This window comes from Siphateles boraxobius, unplaced genomic scaffold (genome assembly GCF_051911475.1).
Source record: "Siphateles boraxobius isolate OS27281-9 unplaced genomic scaffold, OSU_SipBor_1 68, whole genome shotgun sequence".
NCBI classification, from domain to species: Eukaryota; Metazoa; Chordata; class Actinopteri; order Cypriniformes; family Leuciscidae; genus Siphateles; species Siphateles boraxobius.
The window spans coordinates 13,938,683-13,964,152 of record NW_027509195.1 but is presented as its reverse complement, the minus strand read 5'-3'; the positions used below and the strand labels follow the sequence as shown (position 1 = coordinate 13,964,152).

At 36.0% G+C, this 25,470-nt stretch overlaps 3 protein-coding genes and 1 long non-coding RNA gene across 5 annotated transcripts; 3 read left to right on the top strand and 1 right to left on the bottom strand.

Annotated features, from left to right (window-relative positions):
* The first annotated feature begins 206 nt into the window (after positions 1–206).
* LOC143722835 (uncharacterized) lies at positions 207–915 on the top strand. The gene is made up of 2 exons (XR_013197001.1): positions 207–388; positions 549–915. It is a non-coding gene; the product is annotated as an uncharacterized LOC143722835 (long non-coding RNA).
* An 85-nt stretch (positions 916–1,000) lies between these two features.
* hint3 (histidine triad nucleotide binding protein 3) lies at positions 1,001–4,586 on the top strand. The gene is made up of 5 exons (XM_077214956.1): positions 1,001–1,180; positions 1,531–1,648; positions 1,843–1,912; positions 2,006–2,132; positions 3,867–4,586. Exons 1-5 carry the CDS (start codon positions 1,052–1,054, stop codon positions 3,903–3,905), a joined length of 483 nt encoding a protein of 160 aa, XP_077071071.1. The 5' UTR covers positions 1,001–1,051; the 3' UTR covers positions 3,906–4,586.
* Positions 4,587–4,590: 4 nt separating this feature from the next.
* Positions 4,591–7,243, bottom strand: LOC143723013 (actin-binding Rho-activating protein). Its single transcript, XM_077214957.1, has 2 exons — positions 7,156–7,243; positions 4,591–6,094 (listed from the first exon to the last, which is right to left on the bottom strand). Exon 2 carries the CDS (start codon positions 6,046–6,048, stop codon positions 5,575–5,577), a length of 474 nt encoding a protein of 157 aa, XP_077071072.1. The 5' UTR covers positions 6,049–6,094; positions 7,156–7,243; the 3' UTR covers positions 4,591–5,574.
* Positions 7,244–7,640: 397 nt separating this feature from the next.
* Positions 7,641–24,713, top strand: trmt11 (tRNA methyltransferase 11). Of its 2 annotated transcripts, none has more exons than XM_077214954.1 (14): positions 7,641–7,758; positions 7,984–8,049; positions 8,140–8,213; positions 9,148–9,229; positions 9,329–9,421; positions 9,552–9,686; positions 9,890–10,046; positions 11,289–11,369; positions 11,492–11,656; positions 11,923–11,995; positions 14,136–14,270; positions 18,166–18,286; positions 20,680–20,836; positions 23,478–24,713. In XM_077214954.1, exons 1-13 carry the CDS (start codon positions 7,663–7,665, stop codon positions 20,818–20,820), a joined length of 1,419 nt encoding a protein of 472 aa, XP_077071069.1. In that variant the 5' UTR covers positions 7,641–7,662; the 3' UTR covers positions 20,821–20,836; positions 23,478–24,713. The 2 variants fall into 2 exon arrangements, with proteins under 2 accessions (XP_077071069.1, XP_077071070.1); XM_077214955.1 differs by lacking the exon at positions 23,478–24,713 and adding an exon at positions 21,489–22,568.
* Positions 24,714–25,470: the final 757 nt, after the last annotated feature.

Sequence of the window (25,470 nt, the reverse complement as noted above, 5' to 3'; positions counted from 1 at the left end):
TTTGGTTTAGTTTGTTTTCATTTGGACTTGTCTGCCTGTCATCACGTCACATCTCATGTTCACTGTCATTATAAGTTCAGCTGCATCACCTGCGTTTAGTTAATCATCATCATCATCATCTGTATCACCTGTGTTCTGTTAATCAGTGTCATCTATGTTTGTATTTAAGTTCCATCTGTTCAGTCAGTCTTTGGTCTGCTGTTGTGTTATATTCTCATTAAACCTTCGTTTTGGAATTATATCCTTGCCTTCCTGCAACCACCCGTGAATAAATACCTCTAGGGTTTGACAAGAATGTGTGAAAAAATATTCTAAATTGCTAGAAGCATAGCCTATAATGCACAGAGCTGAATGGAATTTCCTGTAATCAGAAATTACATTTCAAGAAGTGTGGGTATTCTTCTTATTTGATCAGAATAAAAATTCATAATGTTTATGAACTTAATCAATTTAATTAAAAGTCTATAGCATTCTATAGATGAAGCAACAGTAACATAAATTATATTAAATCTATAATATATTCACTGTTTCTTTTGTATTCACTGCAGGTGATTTTGACATCCAGGTCAGTTAATGGGGGACTTAGTGGAAAATTTGAAGATTTTCTTTTAACAAATATTGCTAGGTTTATTAATATTTCCTTCCTGACAAACTGGGCAGTTATGTATTTTTTCCTCACCATTGTCACTTGCTCACTGTTGGATGACACTATTATCTGTAAAACTGCTTTAGAAGCATATTTAGTTTGCTGACTGAATTAAAATGTGTCTTATTTTCTAATACTGGATAAAACAAGATATTAACTTAATACAAACTATATATTTTCCATGTAATATCTTAGTATTTTACAAAATACCCTATCATTTAATTTCGAAAACAACAACTTGTCCAAATAATGTCATCGTTTTACACAAAGGGATCAGTATGTTTAGGTGTTCTTGACTTGGAAAAAACAAAAAAAAACAAAAAAAAACTCTGATTCAGAGGACTTGTATGTTGAAATGACGTGACGCTCGTGGTGTAATTAGGTCCGCCTTCACGCGCTTTGAAGATGGCAGCCGCCGTAAACACACCGACACCTGAGATCGGCACAACGATGACTGATGATGGTGGATATGACCAAAAATGCATTTTCTGTAAAATCGTGAAGGGGGAGATGGGAACTGAGCTCCTGCACAATGTAAGTGTTTTATCTAAGATAACAAATAAGTGACAGTGAAGATAATAGAGTGTGATTATACGATGAGACTAAAGATAACAATGCAAAATGTTTCATGAAATCGTGAAGTAATAGTCTACACCGACATGTCCTTAATTTAAAAAAGTATTACTTGCACTTTAACTTTGTCAACAAAAATATACATATGAATTTGATATGGATTTACAATAATTCAAGTCATGTTTTGTTTATTAGTCTCTTAAGCACATTTAAAAACTGAAAATCATAAGTTGCAAAAGTGCTCAAATTACTTAAAGAGAGAACCTATCACTGTTATATATATATTTTAAATAAAACATTTCTCTTTTCAGGATGAGACTGTATCCTGTTTCAGAGATATACACCCTGGAGCTCCTCATCACTATCTGGTGGTGCCAAATAAACATGTGGGCAATTGTAAATCTCTTAGAAAAGAGCATGTGCCATTAGGTAAACACGCTGTGATTTATCAGAGACTGGTGTAAATGTTTAGACATATCTGGCAGTAGCAGTTCTAGAGCCTTTCTGTAGTAACAATCAGAAGTAATGAGTCAGTTTTACAATTTACAAGTAGTCACAATTCCCAATTTAGTTACACATACTCAAGCAGTCATCTGTGTATAATCTATTTTTGTGGTTTTCAGTGGAGAAGATGGTGGAGATGGGGAAAGAGATACTTCAGAAGAACAATGTAACTGATTTAAATGATGTTAGGTAATGGATAAAACGACTGATACTTTGCCACTTATACTAAAGTCAAGTCCTTGTTCATGTAGCATGCCAATTTATGTCAATCGTATTTCCAAGGTTTGGCTTCCACTGGCCTCCATTCTCCTCTGTCACACATCTGCATCTCCATGTTCTAGCACCCGTCAGTCAGATGGGCTTCATGTCACGCTTGGTCTACAGGCTAAACTCGTATTGGTTCATCACGGTAAGCAATCAAATCAACCACCCAACAATCCACTATTCCCCCTATCCTCCAAGTGCACAAGTAAATTACATCCACTAAAACTAATAATCACATTCCCTTGGAGCAGTTTGTTGATGCATTAACAAACATAATGTTTTCTGAGCGTAGCAATTTATTACGCTTGTTGAATGAGACCTTTTGTCTTGTAATTGGAACAAGCAAATTGTATTAAATTAAAATGGACGAGCTACAATGGTAGGGGATTTTTGCCAGCAGTAGTAGATGCTGCTGGATGGATCTGTGTGGAGAGTCTTACCAGTTCTACCACTACTATGTTTTTCTTTACATTTTAAATAATAGAATTGTTGTATTTACCCTTGCTTTTGAGTATGTAAATGAACAATGTCAAGTCACATTTATTTATATAGCGCTTTTCACAATACAGATTGTTTCAAAGCAGCTTTACTGAGATAACAGGAAAATAATGCAACAAAGTTTGTTTCCAGAAGAAAATTGCGTCACAGTCCAGCTCTGTGATGTTTTATTTTTGCCGTAAAAAAGTTATTAATTTAGTTCATTTATATATGTAGCCGCTCTGGAGAAAACCGTGATGTCATCATCCAGTTCAGTTCTCATATAATCATGCCAATGCAGGCAGATCAATATTATTGTTGTAAATTAAATGTTAAATTTAATGTCCCCAACTAAGCAAGCCAAAAGCCAATGGCAACAAAGGTGAAAAGGCGACAAAGCTTCAAAAGTATATATCTTTTAAATAATTTTGTTTTTCAAAATTGATGTAATGCATATTTTTGTGCCAGGAACAGTGCGTTTAAACAGTGCCTTTCAAAGTGTTTAAATTAATTTTGAACTTTTTTTGTCAGATGGTACAATCAAATATTTGTAAATATATATTCCTAATTTTATTGTGAAATCTTAGCACAGTAACCGTTAACATGTCTACAGTGCCTAACACATTATTTTGAGGTTGTGTATTTTATTTATATTAATTTATATAAATTAGTGGCAAGGTATTTAGTATCTTTAGCATCTGATTTTACTTTTAAAGACAGATAAATGTAAATTATAAAAGAGAACTGGATTATTATTAGGTTTTTAGCCATTTGTTCACTTTGACTTCTTATTTGTTGATTTAAATCAAGAATGTACATAGTTGCAACTCCGGATGAATTTTCATTTCAATTACATATAAAAATAAAATCCAAATACTAGTGTTTAAGTCAACAGTCTCTATTGACGTAAAAGTGGTAAATTGATCAAAAACAGAATAAATCACATATGACATCACATTCAGAACGCAAGAACTGCAATAGGCTACAGTGCAAGAGATTGGTTAAATACACAAATCGATTTTGTGATGAATAACAAAGTTATGATGCATTATCATGCTTACGGTTATTACCTCAATTCATAACAAAATGTTTAATATTATGTATTATATTTTATCTAGAATTTCTTATTATTAAAACACCTTTTTAAATAGTTTTCTTGTAGTCTGTTTATTTGTGGGGACGGTTGAGCCACCTGACATTTTGGGTGTTTAAGATACCAACATGTAAAATATGTATTGTTTGAATGTACTGAAAATGAATTCAATCTAAATAGGTTTTACAGAATGAAGTGATACATGTCAAATATTTTAAAAGGAAATAATGCACTTGGACAAGAAATTATATGCATGTCATGTCACTGACCCAAATTTATAGCTAACTCTTGTCTGTTTTCACTTTGCAGGCAGACGAGTTACTCCAAAAGCTGAACTCTATGAGCTAAATGTACAGGAAGTGGGAGGAACTCAAAATTCATTGTTTGAGATACCCAGAGCCAGGTACACATAACAGTCCAAGTCAATCTGTTTAATGACAAAAGGCCACAGACGAGTGCCTCTGGGTTTTAATACTTAATGCTACTTTCATTGTTAGTTATTGTCTGCCAGACGGGCTAATCAAATTTTCTAGCTACAAAATTGTAGCTACTTTTGAATTGATTTTTAAAAAGGGAAAAAAAGCACGCTGAATAGTAATGACATTGATAAACTTGACAGAATCATTAATCTTTTACGGTAAACAGTTGGGGTTCTATCAGTCTTACTCAAATAAAATGATTTAAGGATACAGAGCTGTGACAAAGACTTTTTAAAATATGAACGAGCTGAAAATGGCAATTAAGCTCAATAATTGGATTAAGTCCAAATCCAATGCTGAATGATTTCAGCATCAGAATACAGCAGTGTTTTGTCATTCTGTTCTGCTTCAGAGTGATGTAAGAGCAGTTTAGTCTGTTTTCTTTCATATAAAACTAAATGAAATGTTTTACCTCTGTTTATGCCATGACATAGATTTTACTGTATAGATATAATGCATGTATGCCTCAAATGTATTTAATTATTGAGTGATGTAAGTTGTATTTGAAATGTATGTGTAAGCATGTAAACAAAATAAATAATAACCTGCATGTTTTATGCTTTTTAATATTTTTTTTGTGCTTCAAAATTATCACATGATCATCACTCTAGATATATTTTATATTAATAATATTTATAATCAATTCAAAACAACTCCATACACAAAAGTAAACATGTATTTTCTAGACAATACTTGTAATATCCTTGAAAGTGATTCATCATATTAGAAAATGACATACAAATAGAAAACATTTTTTTTAAAGTTTCAATAGTAAACCATTGTGTACCTTAACACTGTGCATCAAAATGATGGCAAAAAATGTGATTATGGTTTGAGTATTATGGCTTCTCAACACTGCAATGTTGCATGTTATTGTAGGTGTTCATTTAAAGGGATAGTTCACCCAAAAATGAAATTTCAGTCATCATTTACTCACTCTCAAGTTGTTATAATCCTGTATGAATTTCTTTCTAACACAAAAGAAGATATTTTGAAGAAAATGGGTAACCAAACAATTTATGGACCCCATTGACTTCAGGGCCCATCAATTGTTTGGTTACCGACATTCTTTTTCTTTTGTGTTCAGCAGAAGAAAGAAATTAAAATAAGTTTGGAACAACTTGAGGGTGCATAAATCATCATCAACTTTTTTTTTGAGAGGAACATGTGAAAAGTGTAAGCGTTGTTGCTTTGCTTTTACAGCAGCCCCTCATAACCAATGGTATGAGATGGGTGCGGGGCTACTTGTTTGGTTGACAGACAAGAGTGTTTTGAAATCTTGTCTAAAACATTATTTTTCCAATTCTGCTTAGTGGTACAGAAATTACCCACTTTGAAAGTATGAAAAGGTAACAGAATATACCAGTTTGCTACATTTAAATTCATTACACTCCATTCAACAATCTCATTAGCAATAGTTTCTTTGGCCGAAACACTATCTCCTAACCCCTGTTCAAGTAAAACGGATGCCTATAATGCAATGTTGGACAGTAATATTGACTTTGAGGCAGGCACGTTGTGTCCATCTGTTCTGTAAATCACTGTAACAAGGTGATGAGAACTTCATCATCTCTCCCCTGCCACAGCATCTCCCCTTCAAAGTGCACCAGCCCTTGCTTGCGTGCCCGCAGAAGAACTCCCACCAGTTTATCAGAGATGGTGACGTATCTCTCAAACAGCATCCTGAACCGCACAGCCGGCCTGCCGTCGTCTCTGCTCTCTCCGATCTCCTGAATGACCTGGCAGAGCTCAGAGACCTCTCTGCTGATGTGGGAGTGGGCGTCTTTTCCTCTCTGCTCTGTTTTAGAGCCCTCTAAAGGCCTGCCGTAGCCCTCCTGTCCTCGCTGGATCTGCGGGGGAATCACCTTGCCGTTGCTGAAGGGATTGTGTTTCTGATACTCGCAGTGGTCGTTGGACCATTTCTGCCAGTTCTCTGTCAGACCTTTGACAGACACGGTGCAGGTCTCCGCCCTGTCGTCATTACGCTGTGCAGGTGTTTCGTCCGTCTCCATGGTGACCTTTTGCTCACAGGACGACTCTAGTTTTCAGCATGCTTCACTGTTGGCACAACAAAGGCTGCGAGTGAGAAGATTGCATGTCGTACAGGCCTTAAATAACTTAAAGCCTCATTAAGTCTATAAGTAAGACTGACCCAATGTAATCAACACTAGTCTGTGCACTTAAAGTAAACTATTTCGTAAAGATATATTGAGTTATAGACTATAAAATAAATACTGATCTCAAAATTTGTGGTAGAACCACACAAGTGTACTACTTCTGTACTGTCATTTTGGAATTTAAGAAAAATAGGCCAGGACACGGTTATTATCGTTAATTAAACGTAAAACTATTAAAAACATTTTTGTTCACTGGAATAGGGCTGAAATAAAATAAAATATGAATATTGGATGAATAAATTCAACTAAACAAAAATTAGAAATGTTGCAACTAACTGAAACAAGTTTCAGATGAAGCAACTAATTAATAAAAACTAAAACTGAATTTAAACTTAAACTGAAATAGAAATAAATGAAACCTAAATAATATGTAATGAATACAAATGACAAAGAAATATAAAATGAAAACTTAAAATATAAAAAGACAATACAAATGCTAAATAACAGGATAAATATATTAAATTCACATTTTTTTATACGTAGCATTTCAAATATTGATTATTACTATGTTCATCAATTCATATGAACTGTTTATGGAAATATCCCATGTTCATACTGAAAAAAAGAAATTATAATGATGATAATATAAAAAACTGCAGATGTAGATTCCCTTTTAATAATACTTCCTCAAATTTGGACAATTCTGCAACATCAATTCGAATTCTATTTAAATTTAAAAACTGATTATCTTCTCAATAAGAATGCATTCTCAAAATTCAGAAAGATAGACAATAGAGATATTTTTCTCAGTTCTATTCTGAAGGTCGCACAGCCCTGCATAAAACGGCACAATATACAATACACATATACAACAATACAAATCTATATCACAGTAAAGATTAATGACAGCTTAGTTGAACGATTTAATCCACTTTACAAAGATTTGTTTGACATCGAAAAATATACATCACACGTTAAGTGTAGGCTACTATAACACCTTACCGGCCTTGTTTGGCTTCTTGTGAATGGTTGTCATGCTGTAACAGCGATGGAAGTGGATACATTACAAGTTGTGCAGTGGATACTTTTCTGACCGCTTGTGAGAGTGATTGACGTGTAAACTAACCAATGAGAGCATGACAATCATGTCACTGTACGAGATCATGAACCAATGACAGGGAAGATTTTAGCCCCTTAAGAAGTTGAGTGTGTAAATAAGATTAAAAGATATTATCAGGTGACACATTATCAGGTTTCCATTTTCTAAAAAGATTCGCAAAATCATATGTGAAAAATTATTCGGCTTTCACGAAGAGACCGTTATGTTGAGCACATAGGCAATTAACCTAATTTTACTCATGGGTAAGACTTAGTTAAAACAGGCATTGAAAAATGCAACTATCTAATCCTTTTAGGAGATTTTCGCGCAGGCAATTTACGTACGGGCCACTGGGGATGCCAAATAGGAACTGTTGTTACGGGCATAATATACCCATCGGATGATGTTAAATGTTGCACACAAACATGGCGCTCCACTCTGGTCGGGCGTGCTGCAAACAATATTTACTTCATCTGGCACATGATAACGTCGATTTTAGATTACCGGTACAAACTCTAAACCTTCAGTACACTTAGATCTTTGTGTCAAAATGCTTATTTATTGGATTAAACTGTCAGAGTGTATTTTGAACTAATGAGCTCGTTATTCATAGCCTACTATTTTTTGCACAGCTCAGCTCAGTTCAGTAACGTTATTGTATAGTTAATTATTTTATTTTGAACTGTATTTGGTATACATTCATGAATCGCAATTTGAATTATTTATTGCAGGAAATAAAAGCATTGCTGTCTCTAAGGAACCAGTCATTTGATACATCAGAAACATTCATAGAAAAGGTAATGCTGAAATAGCTTTTTTACTTGACATAAGAATTTTGTCCTAAGTTGTTTTTTATTTTCTAACAATTCAACATTTTTCCTCATAAGTCCCCCTTTTGGCAACTAAATGGCTTATCGGAAGATGATGTACGGAGTGTCATGTCCAGAACGGTTTGTGGCAAGTAGGTTGTAATATTTTATTATTTAAATTACATTTAAAATGCATAGGATAACAAACTATTATAAATATGAACCTAATTGCATTTACTCAGCGACATTTATTTACCTACATTTTGAGTTACTTTGCATATGATTCAGTGACCCTATGACCAGTCAGAACTCTGCATATATTTTAATGTAGTTAATGACTGGCTTAAGATCAATGTGTGAATATTGCATGGATTAAAACATGGGTGTTTTTGTCAATATGATATATTATATTTCATTTGTTCCTAACATTAGTTAACTTAAACAAAGAACTATATTTCCACCATTTACTTTATTTTGCATTTAACTTTATATAAAAAGTGGTTAGCATTAGTTAAAGGGATAGTTCATCCAAAAATGAAAATTCTGTCATCATTTTCTCACCCTAAAGTTTTTCCTAACATGAAGGAATTTCTTTCATCTGCTGAACACAAAAGTAGATAATTTGAAGAATGTTGGTAACCAAACAGTTGATAGGCCTCATTGACTTCAATTATATTTTCTTTTTACATAATATGGAAGTCAATGGGCCCCATTAACTGTTTTGTTACCCATATTCTTCAAAATATCTTCTTTAGTGTTTAGAAGAAATTACATTCAATCATGTTTGGAACAACATGAGGGTGAGTAAATGATGACAGAATTTTTTATTTTTTGGTGAACCTTTATGGCAATGTGAACCTGCATGAACAAAGAGTGAACAATTGGATTTTTATTAACAAAGATTAATAAATACTGCAAAAAGTATGATGTTCATTGTTAGTTTGTTAGCTAACGCATTAACTGGCGTAATCAAATGAAACCTTATTGTAAAGTGTTACTAAAATCAGCTATGATAAAAAAAAAATACAGTGACATTTATTAAATTGCTGAATTTATGTAAAGTTTAATATTGATTTCAATTTCAAGGTCTGCTTTTGAACTTTGGGGTCATGGAAGAACAGCAGACGAGTTGAGGAGGTCATTGTTGGCGTATCCAGCAGAAAGCATGGTTTGTTCATGTTTCCCTCACAGTAAAGTACAATGTGTCTTTGAGATTTACAGAGTTTATCTCTGAATAAACTGTCTCTTTTGTATGAATTCTTCACAGGCTCCATATCTACAACAGAATTCAACTTATAAGATCAATGTCTACACTTTCAACAAAACGTTAGAGTTTAAGGACAGAATCAATAAGATTGATGTAAGTATTTTACATGTTTGTACGCTTCGAATGCCTAATTCTGTGGCATACAATCCATAATTAGTGTTAATTTAGTAACAGCTCCTTCAATTGCTATTTTTAATGTCTTAACTATGTATTTTTGACACAGGCTCTAGACTTCCTGCCGTTTGAAGGGAAGGTCAATCTAAAGGATCCAGAACATATTTTCTGTTTGCTGGAGGATTATGGCTCTGATCCTAATGACATCCCAGAGGATCCTTTCCATTTGTACTTTGGGAGATGGGTGAGCAGCTCTTTCCAGATATATAATGTTTCAGAATGTTTCTTTAGTGATGTGTGCAAGACTTCACATTTGACGATTGTATGGATTTGTAAAATGCTTGAATTGTGCCCTAGATACTAAAGCTGAATGATGTTCTTAAAACAAAAGGTAACATACCTTATCAACTCTTAAATGTTAAATAGGTTTTCTCCTTTTTTTATCAGATTGCAGATGGTCAGAGAGAATTAATTCGCTCTCACAGTGTGAAGAAGAGACATTTCATTGGGAACACTAGTATGGACGCTGGCCTCTCTTTCATCATGGCCAATCATGCCAAAGTAAAGGCTGATGATTTGGTTTACGATCCTTTTGTTGGAACAGGTAAGGAAAAGTCTGTGCAGATAGAAGTCTTTGAAGTCTATTATGCTCACCATTCATTTGATCAAAACACAGTAAAACAGTCATACTGTGAAATATCCTTATAGTTTAAAATAACTGTTTTCTATTTATTCCTGCGAGGGTAAAGCCGAATTTTCATCATTACTCCAGTTTTCAGTGTCACGTGATCCTCTAATACGCTGATTTGGTAAAACATTTCTTATTATTATCAGTGTTGAAAACAATTTCAAATAGGATTTTATTGTTACGTTAATGACTTTACTGTCACTTGATCAATTTAATGGATCCTCGCTGTATTCATTTATTAATATCTTAACTTACCATCGCTTAAATTCTATATTAACCAAGGCATCATAAATTTAATATTTTCCAGAATACTATATTCTCTGCTTCGTTTTGTTGCTTGTCAATCCTAAAGAGCCTACAATTAATTAACTGTATAATTTGGTGGAAGAATTATTTTATCAATTAAGTACTATTTAATTTCTTTAATTATTTAATGACTTTATATTGAAGGTTCTTTTACTTTTAATACTAGTTGTCAGTGACTGTATAAGTTTCTAATCAAACACATTTATAAAATCAGATATCTTTATTCTGCAAATGAATCATTTAGTCTTGTAGATTGTTGGTTTGGCAGGTTGTTAATCAGAGATTTGACTCTTCATTTTGGGCCAAACTGAAGCAAGTTTTTGTCTCGTTCTGAGTGAAATCACATCTGACAGCTTGTCTGGATGATTGAGGATTTGAGCCATCATATTCTGTTTCTTATTTGCATCTAACAGGATCCAGGAGCAGACTTTTATACAATCTTTTGTAATGGCTCACAAGAATTCTCACTTCTCCATCTCAGAGTTGGCCCACTTTTACTCTTTCTTTTGACTTTGAAAGGACCACTTTCGAGTGTCATTAGTCAAACGAAGGATTGCTGGCTTTCTAAACAGCATGGGGCTGCATTTCTCTTTCTCAGGGTTTTTCCCAAAGCGAGGCTCACTGTAAAATTGAAGCGTGCCATGATGTTGCCAGGCTTTATCAGAAGTCTTCTGTCACCACATCTGCCGGCCAGATGTGCTTATTTAGTTGAAACATCTCTGGATGCCTGGAAATCCTTATAGGCCGTACTTTTAAAGTGTCAAGCATATATAAAGATCTACAGTCAGATATATTCAAGTGACCACTTATTTAATTATCTCATGATCGCTGTGTTACTCTCTTGTTTTTCAGGTAGTCTTCTGGTAGCGTGTTCACACTTTGGGGCTTATGTATGTGGGACAGACATTGATTATAACACTATCCATGGAATTGGTAAGTTTTTCTTTTTTAAAACCATCACTATCATTTTCTCCTTTCAAGTTTTCCACACAATGTAGGTTTTGTCAGTGAGTTTGCTGTGAGTGTGCACCTTTGAGCATTTAAATCTGTTGCAGGAAAAGCCAGCAGGAAGGATCAGAAATGGAGAGGACCAGATGAGAACATCAGAGCAAACCTGCGGCAGTACGGGAATGAGAGTCTTTACGTGGATGTCATGGTGTCTGATGCTTCCAAAGCGGTTTGGAGAAAAAACCCACTGTTTGATGCCATTGTTACAGACCGTATGTTCCTACAAACTGAAGGCCTTTAAAGGTGAAGAGTGTCATTTTTTTTGTGTTCAAATACTATGGTATACCTGAAAGCTAAACACCAGCTACCAGGTTCCAAAACACCGTTACTACTGTAGCTTAAGCTGGATGTTTAATCGCATACGTTTAGTGGCGTAGAAATGGCACACTTCACCATTAAGTCACATTTGTTTTGTTTTTATTTGTTACCGTTAACTGTTGTTTTAAAGCTTCAAGTGTTTTTCGTTTCCCTTATGCAGCTCCATATGGTATTCGTGAGTCCACAAGGAGAACAGGATCTAATAAAGATATCATCAAACCTCCTGAGGATTTGTAAGCATATCACCTTTATCCACCTGCATTTTTAATAGAACCACATGAAACACTTTTTAGATGTGAGCCAGTCATCAAATAAGCTACTAGCTCAACAAATAGTACAAGACTATACACTCACCTAAAGTATTATTTGGAACACCATACTAATACTGTGTTTGACCCCCTTTCACCTTCAGAACTGCCTTAATTCTACGTGGCATTGATTCAACAAGGTGCTGAAAGCATTCTTTAGAAATGTTGTCCCATATTGATAGGATAGCATCTTGCTGTTGATGGAGATTTGTGAGATGCACATCCAGGGCAAGGAGCTCCCGTTCCACCACATCCCAAAGATGCTCTATTGGGTTGAGATCTGGTGACTGTGGGGGCCATTTTAGTACAGTGAACTCATTGTCATGTTCAAGAAACCAATTTGAAATGATTCAAGCTTTGTGACATGGTGCATTATCCTGCTGGAAGTAGCCATCAGAGGATGGGTACATGGTGGCCATAAAGGGATGGACATGATCAGAAACAATGCTCAGGTAGGCTGTGGCATTTAAACGATGCCCAATTGGCACTAAGGGGCCTAACGTGTGCCAAGAAAACATCCCCCACACCATTACACCACCACCACCAGCCTGCACAGTGGTAACAAGGCATGATGGATCCATGTTCTCATTCTGTTTACGCCAAATTCTGACTCTACCATCTGAATGTCTCAACAGAAATCGAGACTCATCAGGCCAGGCAACATTTTTCCAGTCTTCAACTGTCCAATTTTGGTGAGCTCTTGCAAATTGTAGCCTCTTTTTCCTATTTGTAGTGGAGATGAGTGGTACCCGGTGGGGTCTTCTGCTGTTGTAGCCCATCCGCCTCAAGGTTGTGCGTGTTGTGGCTTCACAAATGCTTTGCTGCATACTTCGGTTGTAACGAGTGGTTATTTCAGTCAAAGTTGCTCTTCTGTCAGCTTGAATCAGTCGGTCCATTCTCCTCTGACCTCTAGCATCAACAAGGCATTTTCGCCCACACGACTGCCGCATACTGGATGTTTTACCCTTTTCACACCATTCTTTGTAAACCCTAGAAATGGTTGTGCGTGAAAATCCCAGTAACTGAGCAGATTGTGAAATACTCAGACCGGCCCATCTGGTACCAACAACCATGCCACGCTCAATTTCTTAAATCAACTTTCTTTCCCATTCTGACATTCAGTTTGGAGTTGCATTAATGAGAAATTGAACAGGTGTTCCTAATAATCCTTTAGGTGAGTGTACAATTACACTACCATTCAAAAGTTTGGGGTCAGTAAGATTTTCTTAAATTCTTTTTGAAAGAGTCTCTTGTGCTCATTTTATTCATTTGATAAAAAAAATACATTGAATGTAATTTATTCCTGTGATGGCAAAGCTAAGTTTTCAGCAGTCATTACTCCAGTCTTTAGTGTCACGTAATCCTTCAGAAATCATTCTAATTTGCTGCTCAAGAAATATTTCTTATGACCGTTGCGCTGATTTTTTTTCATGATTCTTTAATTAATAGAATGTTTAAAAACAGCATTTATTTGAAATAGAAACTTTTGAAACATGATGCATGTCTTTGTCACTTTTGATTGATTTAATTGCAAAAAAACAAAAAACTTTTGAATGGTAATTTGAACATTTTGTATGACAGTTAGAACATATACTTATTACTAATATTAATATAAATAATAATGTCTTTTTGAGACATTTGATTATCTTTGATTTGATTATCAATGAAAAATTATCATTGATGTTGCTTCTGTGTATTGGAAACTGGTTCTTATGTTTCAAATACATGTGATTTTCTTTTTGTGAAACAAAAAGGCAATGTTCAATGTATCAGTCACCCTTTTAATAGTGTACAAATACCATGGACTACTTAATGAGTATATAGTACTTTTAAGGTGCTTGTTCTTTTTGAAGCTTGAAACTTTCTGTCCCGATTTATTCCATGAAAAAGAGCGGCCAGCACATTCAAAAATTGATCTAGATTTTTTTTTTTTTCTGTTCATGGAAGAAACAATTTTGGAACAACTTGACTGCAAGTAAATGAAGGATTTTCAAATTTTTTGGTGAACTATCACTCTTGAGTTTCTTCTATTGATTATATTTTTTTGTTTCATATCCCAATGCAGCTCTGGAGAGAATCACGTCCCTGTTTCAATGGCTTATCATCTGAGTGATATATTTGCCGACCTCTTGAATTTTGCAGCCCACCACTTGGTTTTAGGTGGACGTCTCGTCTACTGGCTACCAATCTACAGACCAGAGTAAGTAAATCTAATCAGGATGAATGATCACATGCACTTTCTACATCAGATATAGCATATGTGTACTGAATCAGTCACTAGGGGGCTATCTTGTACCCTCTTATGTCTGTAAATATGAGCACAAAGCATATCTGTAGCTCAACCCCCCTGTTTCAGTGGAGTGTTAAACCTGCTCAGGCTTGTTGACCTGGGGTCAGCCCAGCAGTGGAGCAGGTGTGAAGACGTGGGGTATTTTCCACTGACCACAAACAGCGGTGTCCACAGATCGTGCTATCCACTGATTACAGGGCCCGGGAAGAGTAGTGACTCAGAGGAACCCGCTGCTTGTGATCTATGCATTTACCTCACCTCCATCTCACTTGTAGACAGATTTTACATCATGTAGTTACGGGATTCACTCCCTCAGGATTGCTGATGCCAACAATCATGAATTTAGCTTGCGTCATCTTTGCCGATAAAATCATGTATCTCACAATTATTTTTATTTATGTTTTTATTCATTTCAAAGTGTGTCCGGCACAATGTTAACAAAATAATTGTTTGATTCACACAGCCATTCAAAAATGTTGGATTAGTAATTAAAAATAAATATATATATATATATAATTTTTATTCACCAAGGATGTTAAATTGAACAAAAGTGACAGTAAGGGCATTAATAATGTAACTGTTACAAAAGATTTTATTTAAAATAAATAAATGTTTTTGCTGTTCTGAAAAGTATCACAGTTTCCACCAAATATTAAGCAGCACAACAGTTTTCAACACTGATAATAATAATAATAATAATAATAATAATAATAAATGTTTCTTGAGCAGCAAATCAGCATATTCAAATAATTTCTGAAGGATCTTGTGACACTGAAGAAAGAAGTAATGATGCTGAAAATTCAGCTTTACATCATAGGAAAAAATTATATTGAAAAATATATTAAAATAGAAAACATTTTTAAAAAAAATGTTACTTTTGAATAATATTTCACAATAGTACCGGTACTGTATTTTTTATCAACAAAAATACATCCTTGGTGGCCACAAGAGTCTAACAGGAAAAATCAGAATACAGACACCAAGCTAAAGTGTCAGAACCAAACTTGACAGAACTGAACTAGCATGTCTGCCCGACGGTTCAGAAGATGATAAAATGACTGCTGATCTGACTATGTTTGAGTTTGCTGACAGACAGAAAGGATTCAATTGAGACCAATCAGTAACATCAGACCACAAGGAGGCGCTGGCGTCGTGAACGATCTTCAGAAGCTGGCCTTAGTATAGCAGCATTTGTTTATAAATTTGGTGTCAGAGAAGCGGATGACTGCCGCTGGAATCTGGGGCTTCGATGTTGATTACCCTTGTAACAGTTAGAAGTGGAAACAGCCCTCTGTATCCGATTCATCCACTTCATCCTGTGGATAAAGTTCACAATCCATCCCCAGACCAGATGAAAACACATCTGCCATAGTAAATGTCAAGATTTCCTGATTTCTGGTGACACATCAGTTCAGTCGTAACAAACAAAGTTAAAGGAGGGATGATAGAGTAACATCCTAATGTATTTTGAATGCTGTCCACAGTGATGTAGACATCAACATGATGGTGAAAAAGTGAGTCTTTTGCTTCAAATGACACATCTTTGACCTTTACTTTAATTGTTTTGTTACCACTGCACAGTGCATATTGTTGCAAACAGAAGAATAATCTCTTTTACCGGACATGGACGTCATGAAGAGAAAGCAGAGATGAGTGTAATCCACATGGGACATTAGTCAGTCATTAGTACCCCATAATGCACTACTCTGTTCTGACTCATTGCCTTATATTCAGAAATGTGATTCTGTCAGGTGATTTCTATGGACAGAGTTCTCAAGAGGGCTCTTTACTGGAAAGCTGACATTTGTTAGACATTTCTCCAAGGTGACAGGAGTAGCTCCATGTAAACAGTACGATGGAGAATATGTATGCTTTGTATGGCTCCTTGTTTTGCTTTGTCAGGTCTGGTGAAAAGAGGGAACATAATTTATGATTTGTTTGAAACAGAGCTAACTGCGTGTGTGCAATGGTTTGTGGATCAGTGGCTTTGTGTGGATAAGGTTCAGCTACAGCTAGCAGCCCTCGGAAAGATTTTTTCATTGATTTCAGGCACTAGTCATATTTACGTAATCGTCTGAAAAATGAAGTTAGTCGGTGCGTGCGAACGCGTCTGTCAGCGCGTGAATGTTAACAGCCCACCAGCTCAACTCCCTGCTGAGTTAATGTCCCTACTAACTGTCTTCACAGCCTCTTGGAACAATGAATAGTTTGGATTTTCTCAGTGTTTCGCATAGTTGTGGCAAAAAAATTGTGGCAACAATCTAGTCACCATTTGCGATTATATATTGTTTCATTTGTTATTTCTTTAAATCGGCCTTTAAAGCGCGCACCGTTTTTTTTTTTGCACACAGCAACATTTCAACATGCGTTCACACATAAACAAACAATGTACAGTTCAGTTTTACTGAAAACAAACACTGGCATCCTAAATCTCAGACCAGAAGGTAAAAGCTCAAACTCTTGCCTATAATCTGATATGAGTGGCTTTACGAAGACATCTAGTTTTGCAGATTTGTTCTAAAACAATCATACAGATACCAGGTAATTTAGTCGCAATACGTAAGACTTTCCTAAAGTCCGGGTGCACACTGTGTGATTTTGGCCACGATTTGGCCGTCTGAGACAAATTTAGCAAATCCTAAAAAAAACTTCTGATCCTAGGCTAAAATATGAAGTCTTTCATTATTAGTTTGACATGTTCACCGACAGCCGATTAATGACCGATCAAATTTTAGCTCAGACAAAATTCTGGTAGTGTCAGAAGATTTGACTCCCAGTCCTCCAATGTGACTTCTACGACCGTCAAATTGTTTTTCAAAACAAGCCATAACCAAAATAAACGTTAGATTTCTTTGTAGCCACCATTTCAATCCTGCGTATGCGGCTCACATCACCGAACGTGTCTTTGATTGATGATGTAAAACTCTGGACAAGTTTTCTTGCGTGCGTCCGTTTTTAACGCATCTTGACTGTCACACAGTCTGACATTAATGACAACTGAGATCTTATAGTGTGTCATGGCTCACAGCGATGATCATGTTAGTACAGTCTGACAAGCACCAATCGCAAAGGACTATTTTAAATCGCACAATGTGCACCTGGCTTAAAGTTAACTTTTTTATTCCACTGGTCAAAACACGTAATTATAAAACATTTTAGTATTGAGACACTCACATTAAATGACACCAACTTCCTGAGAAAATAAAGTCTGAGTCATTAATGAGAATTTTGGACACAGCTTTGAATTTGCTCAGTTTGAATCCAACTCATTTAGGTCAGTTATTCGTCCTGAGACGGTACTGAGTTCACAATCGACTCCCTCACTGAACCGCAACCGATCTAGCTTCATGTTAATGTAAGTCACTTTGCAAGTACAAATACAAGGAGTAAAGGTGAAAGTTAGTGAAGTTTTGTCTTTAACCCAACAAATGCTGCAATTTTGTTGCTATATATTGTAAGAAACATATTGTTATTGCTATAGCAAGATGTCAAATGTTGTCCTTGATGATTGGCTAAAGCCTTAAATATAAATGTGGCTATATTCATGCATTGCTTCTGTGTTTATTTTGGTAACTTCAACGTTGTTTGGCTTCCAAAGTGAGTAGGGAATAAGTGGCAGGGAATGTAAAAAAACGTCAGCCATCATTTAATTGATCACCTATTTTCCATTGCTATGCAGTGCATGTGATACAAGTGAGCAGTGGTGCAATTTTGAAACAGTTGATGGTTGTGACATCCCCACTATCAAGGTGTTTCATGATAAGTGGACAGCTGGCTGATCTAAAAACTGTACTTTTGTCTGCAGGTACTGTGAGGAGATGGTACCTCTTCACCCTTGTTTGACTCTCATCAGCAACTGCGAACAAACTCTGTCCAGCCACACATCACGAAGACTCATTACAATGGAGAAGACCAAGGAGCCTGAGGTATGTGAGGCTTTTTTGGGTGAAGACCCCTTGCTCTTAAGATGAACTTGATTTATGTAAACTGTCGGCATGTGCTCCTGAATATGTTTAATACGGTTACGTCTTTTATGGCGCCGCATTGAATGCTCTGAAAATAACCTGCCATCTGGCTGTGATTGACTCGCTGCTTTAATGACTTAATCACACATTCTATGGAAAATAATCCATCTTTGGATTTGACAGCCACTTCACTTCAAAACCCCAAATTGTTCCCATAAAAGCTTTCCTGAAACACACTCACGAATATCTACGCAGACTGACATGTGTCTCCTCTGACTATGCTCCAAACCTGGAACGAATATGTTACCTACAGATACATTGTCCTTGTCTTCCTCCTGAACTTGCTTCAAACCCGAAAGACAAAAAAAAAAAAAAAGCTCAAGTATGTGGTCTTGGCATCAGATCCCTCAGTACGATTATGGAGATCTCTGCCAAACTTCTCCTCATGTCCAGCAGTAGCTGAAAAAACATCTGAATAGTGTCCTCTGCTTGTTGTTTATGTATGTTTATCATAATGTCCTTGATTGGCCGTGTTACACTGTTCCCACTATGCTCTTCACGTGGGTTCTGTTGCTTTTTTTGAAACAGAAGGACCATGTCTTGTTGCTTTATGGGATAAATATTACCCAGTAAAGCTTATTTTTAGAACGGAAAACAAAACTTTCAGGAGCTTAGCAGATCTAGCATTAGTCTAGTGCTGTCAAACAACTCTGAGTCCAGATGAGGCCCTGTTCCTGCCTTGTGTCCTTCTTTCTCTCTGTTTCCATCTCTTACTCTGTTGTTTCTCTTTACATTTTGCATTTTGGCACACATAATCTGTGTCCTCATCTCCCCTTGTAAAGTATCTACATCAAAGATCTGTTTGTTTTTTCTGTTTGTTCAAAAATGAAAATTCTGTCATTAATTACTCACGATCGTGTCATTCCAAACCTGTAAGACTTCGGAACACAAATGAAGATCTTTTTGACGAAATCTGAGAGCTGTCTGTCCCTCCGTAGACAGCTATGCAACTGAAACTTTGACGTTTCAAAAAGTTCATGAAGACATCGTAAAACTAATCCATATGAATTCGATTATTGATATATGCGGTTTAGTCCGAATTATTCTGAAGAGACTTGATCGCTTTATGTGATGAACAGATTGAATTTAGACTTTTATAATAGGATAATTTCTTTAAAAAAAGTATATATTTGAATGGGATAAATATGCATAATTGTCATGAAAATAATGCAAAAAACAAAAAATTTTCTTAAAAATTGACGTAAGTGGAGTGAAATAGGACTTTGACATTTCGTGACTGTTTGCATGAGATTCTCTGTGCTTTTTTTCTTCATTTGTTCATCCTGTAATTCTGATTGACATTACAGCCCACTTAGGCCGCTACAGACACTAGGGTCTGTTCCTGTGGGCTTGTGTGGTCTGTCTTGCGCAAGTTGTGTTGTAAACGAAGGGCTCGGCGCGTGTGACCTGAACCGAGTCCTTGCTGACTGGCAGAAGGGATTGTGTTGTAGAAGGTGCCGTTGATGGTTTGCAGGCAAAGATCTGGAGTCATCACTTTGAGCTCAGTCTTTCTGCCACCTCGTTAGCCTGCGCGCAGTGTGCTTCCCTCCAGCAGGTTCTGCTTAAGATCCTGGCCTCCACTCTGAGCAGGAAAATCTGTGGAACTTAACACTCTGCTGTCTGTCATTAGGCACTTGACTGTGAGCTTGTGAAGGGAAAACTTAAAAGTGTGCTCTACTAAGCCAAACATTTATGCCTGTTTCTGCCATTTTTCTTTAGCGTGCCTTTTGTTTTTAATGTACAGTACCTGTCAAAAGCTTGGAAATTAGTTTTTTTTGTATTTTTTTGAAAGAAGTCTCTTATGCTCATCATCAAAACTGCATTTATTTAATCAAAAATAGAGTAAAACTGTATTATTTCAGTTTGAAATATTTTCTATTTTAATAAATTAAAAAATGTACTGCATTCCTGTGATGCAAAGTTGAATTTCCAGCATCATTATTCCATGCAGTCTTCAGTGTCACATGATCCTTCAGAAATCATTCCCATATGCTGATTTGCTGCTCAAGAAAAATGTATTATTCAAAATAGATGTGGTTTTAGTTCTCGAATGATGCAAAGAAAACAAGTTCATATTAATTTTTAACTTCTGAAGAGTTAAGAAATCAATATTTGGTGGAATAACCCTGATTTCGTATTGACAAAAGCACTCTTCTGAAGTTAAAACAATACTTTTCTGTTGTTTAAAAATGAATATGCATCATTTCAAGTCACTGCCATTGAAGAACTGCTTGAATCCTGCAATATCTGTCTGGTGTTCTTTATTTTAAACTGTTTAAAATGCTTTCTTGCAGAATTCGGACAAACTAGTGCACCTTGCTGACCCTCGCTTCACCTCATACCAGGGTCACAACTCTTTCAGAGAGAAATACTTCAGTGGTCTCACAAAGAAGAATGGAAAGGACAGCAAAGCCACCCCAAGAAATGAAGATTAAAACATGGAAAAAAAAGGTTTTAAATTGTATTTTTGTTTTGATACTTTTTAATAATCTTTTTTATAACTTAATTGTTACATGTAAATATGTTGTTTCAATAAAATAACTTGTTATCAGTTTACTTCACTTCTTTTTATCTTTCTCCTGTCTAAAGCGAGCCCTACAGACGTGATTGAATTTGTTGCAGCATTAGCAATATGTGTTGAAGATAAATTGGCGACAGGGATTAGCGTAATACCTGTTTCTCAGAGTGCTTGCGAAGTGGGAAGATGTAGGGGTGTAATATAATGTGCCTACTGGACGTTTGCAGTGGAAGATGGAAGACTGGGCCTGCTATCTAAACTCCCTAAAGAGTTTATACCAGGTCAGGTTGACATCTGACTAATGAATCTGTCTTAGACTTAAACTCACCTCAAAGAGAGCCGCCTAGTTCAACATAATTAAGATCTCCTATGAAAATAAAGAAAGATCTTAGGCAGAGATTTAACATGTGATGTCATAAACTGTACTAGATGCATGTTTTTTTATTAGGATAGAGCTGTGAGCTGTCATTGCTGTGTTAATTTTGCATTACTAAACCCTGAATCTGATCCCAAACATTGTAAAACAGTGATATTGTGTTCTGGCACAATTCCTATTTCTAGTTTCTGTCTTTTTTCCTCATTCAGGCATTTTTTTAAGTGTGCTGAAATGAAATGGATCAAGGAGATAAGCATCCTTCCATTCCTCAACTCTCCTCTGTAGAGGATTGATGAAGTGAAAAGCCTCAGAACTGTCTGCACACCCTTCAACTATTCTAGGCTGAAAGATGAGCTGGCATTTGTTTTGTTTTTGCATAAAAGGGTTATGAATGAAAAACAGACTGCAAACTGTTGCGAACAAGTTAACAAATCAATTAGTTGACAAGTTGTAGCGGAGTTGCGTTCATGTCGTTGGAGTTTCAGTGTTCCCATTGTTCCTCAGTGTTCATTAGTTTAAATAATAATTAAATTACTTTTATTTCTATACACCATCCTATCATCACTATACCAGGTTAGTGGAAAAAAAATATTTTAAAACGTAGTTTTACATGCAGTGATGCATGCATCCTTAATATCTTTTCTTTTTTTCTTTTTTTTATATTACTGACCTCCCCTACTGAATTTTAAATGGTAGTTTATATTTATAGTTTAGCCACTTCTGAAAACAATGTTTTCAATGTTATTTTTAGATAAAATTTGAGGAACATCACAAGTGGCATTCACATTTTATTTGTAACATTTTAGGGTCCCATTAGGTCATGTAAGTGAATGCATTACTTAACTATGGACAATGCATTTGTTACAGTATTAATCTTTGTTAACGTTAGTTAAAAGTACAATTATGCATTGTTAGTTTGTTAGCTCAAATCCATTTAATCAACTGATATACAGCTTTTGATTTTAATAACCAGAGCTACTGAATCAGTAGTCACTTTCAAGAAACTGCTGAAGACGTATCTTTTTCGGCAGAACTTGATCCAGTAATACTAACACGTTCTCTTCTATTTTACTATTTAAAAAAAAAACTGCATTAAATTAAACTGAGAGGGGTCATAGCACTTAAGTATTGTTGTCCTACTGTTAGTTTAACTGCTTCTATTGTTCTCATTTGTAAGTCGCTTTGGATAAAAGCGTCTGCTAAATGAATAAATGAAATGTGAATGTTGAAATTAAGATTTACAAATGCTACGTTTTTTGGATTAAACTATACAAAAACCACCAAAAAAATTATATATTTTGTTGACTTGTCTACTTGCATTATCCCAAATGTTTCCAATATTGTTTAAATCCGAAGGAATCAGCTTTTTTAACCAGTGTAACGGCCCGTGTCATTGTGCCGCCTGTCTTTGACGTCATATCTGCGGTATCCTCAATTTCCTTCGAATTAAATAATGGGACTTTTAGTGATCAAACGTAACTGTAACAAAGTTCAAATTCAGGGGCGGAGGAGGTGGTGAACATTAAACGTAACTTTAATAATAAATAAGCATAAATGACAAAATTGCTTTCATTCGTCTCTGGAGGTAAAGATGACAACTCCCATGATTCCACACTCATTCACAGCGTCATCAAGCTACGCCTTTATCATCGTTTTGAATAAGGGACCTCTAGCGGTGAAACCGCATACTGTGCCTTTAATATTATTTACCTTAGTGTAAGAGTTCTGCCAGGGCTGGATGTTTTCAGTTGTAAGTGCTTAAAAATATCTAAATTGACTAATACCCAACATTTCCTTTTTGTTTTCAAATGAGCTGTGCAGTTTAAATGGGGTGCTCACGAACAGCTAATAAAACTAATTACCAGCAAAAACAATAACCTCATGGGCTCTCACCAGCGCCGAGCCTTTAGAGATCTTTGAGTCAGTTTTATTAGGTTCATATGGCAGCAAAACAAATATGCTGATCGTTCTCCCACACGCGCACAAAGGATGTTTAGGGTAAAGAGGAACAAAAGACCAAATAAAAATAATAAGATTTCATAGTCAGGTTTTAGCTTTTGTGTGTTCATATGGTTTGCATGTGCTCATGTCCTTTTTCATCAACACTTTTTGTTTTGTGTGATATCTGTATCAACCTGCAAAACAGAAAGTGAAGGATATTCTTGTCTGCTTTTTTTGTCTGATTTGTGTTTCTTCAGGTTCCCTGTGATGATCTACTCAAGGCCCACCTCACTCCCATCTCCCCTTTACCTCCTCCAGCCTACACAAACAAACAAACCCTTCAGAGGAACAGATGAGTCTAAGCTTGTTGTGTTCATTAATTTCTCTCTGGAACTTGGCCATTTTGTGTCCCTTGAATGTTTACTCACAAACTCTGGTGTTAGGAGTTTGTTATTCTGGATCTATGATTCCTTACGTTTTCAGCTGTTTCTTGTTAAGCTGTGTTGTGATTCTCACCCTCTCCGTCTAAATTACAAAAGTTTTTTGTTTTGTTTTTTGGACCATTTTTACATGACATACTATTTATTTAAAGATGACATGAATTGCTGTTTGCAATCCATTTTACTTCCACAATGCGACATTTCATTGCAAAACAGCCTTTTCAACAAGAAATATAAGGCTGGAATGAATTTTAGTTGTTTAGGAATTGTTTGGATCTTGAAAAGGTCTACGTGCTTATGTTCTACATTTGTGTGTCATATTCTTTAACTGCCCACCTGAAAACAAAGCCGCTGTGATGCCAAACCCCTTCATGAAAGAAGAAAGCTGTCGTGTTTACAACTGTGACACTGAGCGCTTATCAGGATCAACTAAATGCTGGATTTTCAAAGTATGAAGTTCATTGTATAGTCTTTAAAATACATCCAAGAGTTTTACACACGGTCTTTTATTGTATAGGGACATCAATGTTAGATTTTCACGCCCCTAAACATGATGCTGAACAAAACGAACTGTGATTGGTTGCTTTAAATGTCAGTCAGACGGCCTTGGCCAATGAAAGCTTCTGTCGTCTGTGACTGTCTGAAGGTCTGGCTATGTGAGACTAAAGGTAATTAATATTCACGAACAACTCCTATGTTGAGATATTAACATCTAATCAGTATTTGCAGCCAGATGTTGTAGTTAAGAACTCATAAAAATAAAGATTATTTATTGCCATCTAGGTCCATGACGAACCTTTAAAGTACATGGAAGCTTTCCATTCCTCAAAAGGTTCTTTGTAGTGAAAAAAGGTTGTTTAGATTAAGATAGCAAACCCCCCTTTTAGAACCTTTTTTAAGAGTGTCATCCAAACCTTGACCTATTGACTGTAACTATGGTTGTTTTGACTTTGAAAGCTAAGAGGAGCCTCTGCAAATGATAGCAATGCATGGTCAATGACTCTTAAACTTTTGATACATTTCCATAAATATATGACACAAAATTATTTACTACTTTTGGTGTGGGCTGTTCTGTTTTGACCGCGAGGAAGGCTCTACTCATTCCAGCAGCTTAAATTATCATCTCACTTCCTCCCACTGGACATTCCACTACTGTCCCGACCTTTTCTCACTTCAGTGGAGTGGCTGGGATGCAATAAACCCGCTTTGATTATGACTTGCATCTTGAGAAAATCCAGATGAGTCTAGAACGCACGCCATGCCTTGAAAAAGTGGAAATTGAGAGTCACTGACCGGCCTGTCACAGAATCTCGTCCTTTATCGCGTCCGTTTCCTTGTGACCTGGCGTGACCTACAACTTACATAAGTCTTGCATTCTAATTTTGTTAAAAACGAAAATCTGTTTTCATCCCGTCGGTCAAACTGCATTTTATTACCTCTAGAATTTCAGAGGTAAGCCACAAACTTCCCTTTTCCCCCATTATGAGGCGAGGCTGACAAACACTGAAAAAATGTGTCACTGACACTATTAATGGAGTCGGATGTCCAAAACATCTGTGCGGGACGTTAGCGGAAAAAATGGCTTAACGATGGCCTGACATAATTATCCTCAATGAGGGGAACCTCTAACGGGTTCATCCCACCACATTTTAATGACTAGTGGGTGCCAAGTGGCAAATGTGGTTACACCATCCTCTGCTTGTTTCTCTTTACATTCCAATAGGCATAAACAAGTCTGATCAGTTTCAACAGAGGAAGAAAGCAGAGGTTCAATATTGGAAAATTTTGGGTAATTATCTTTATTACTATT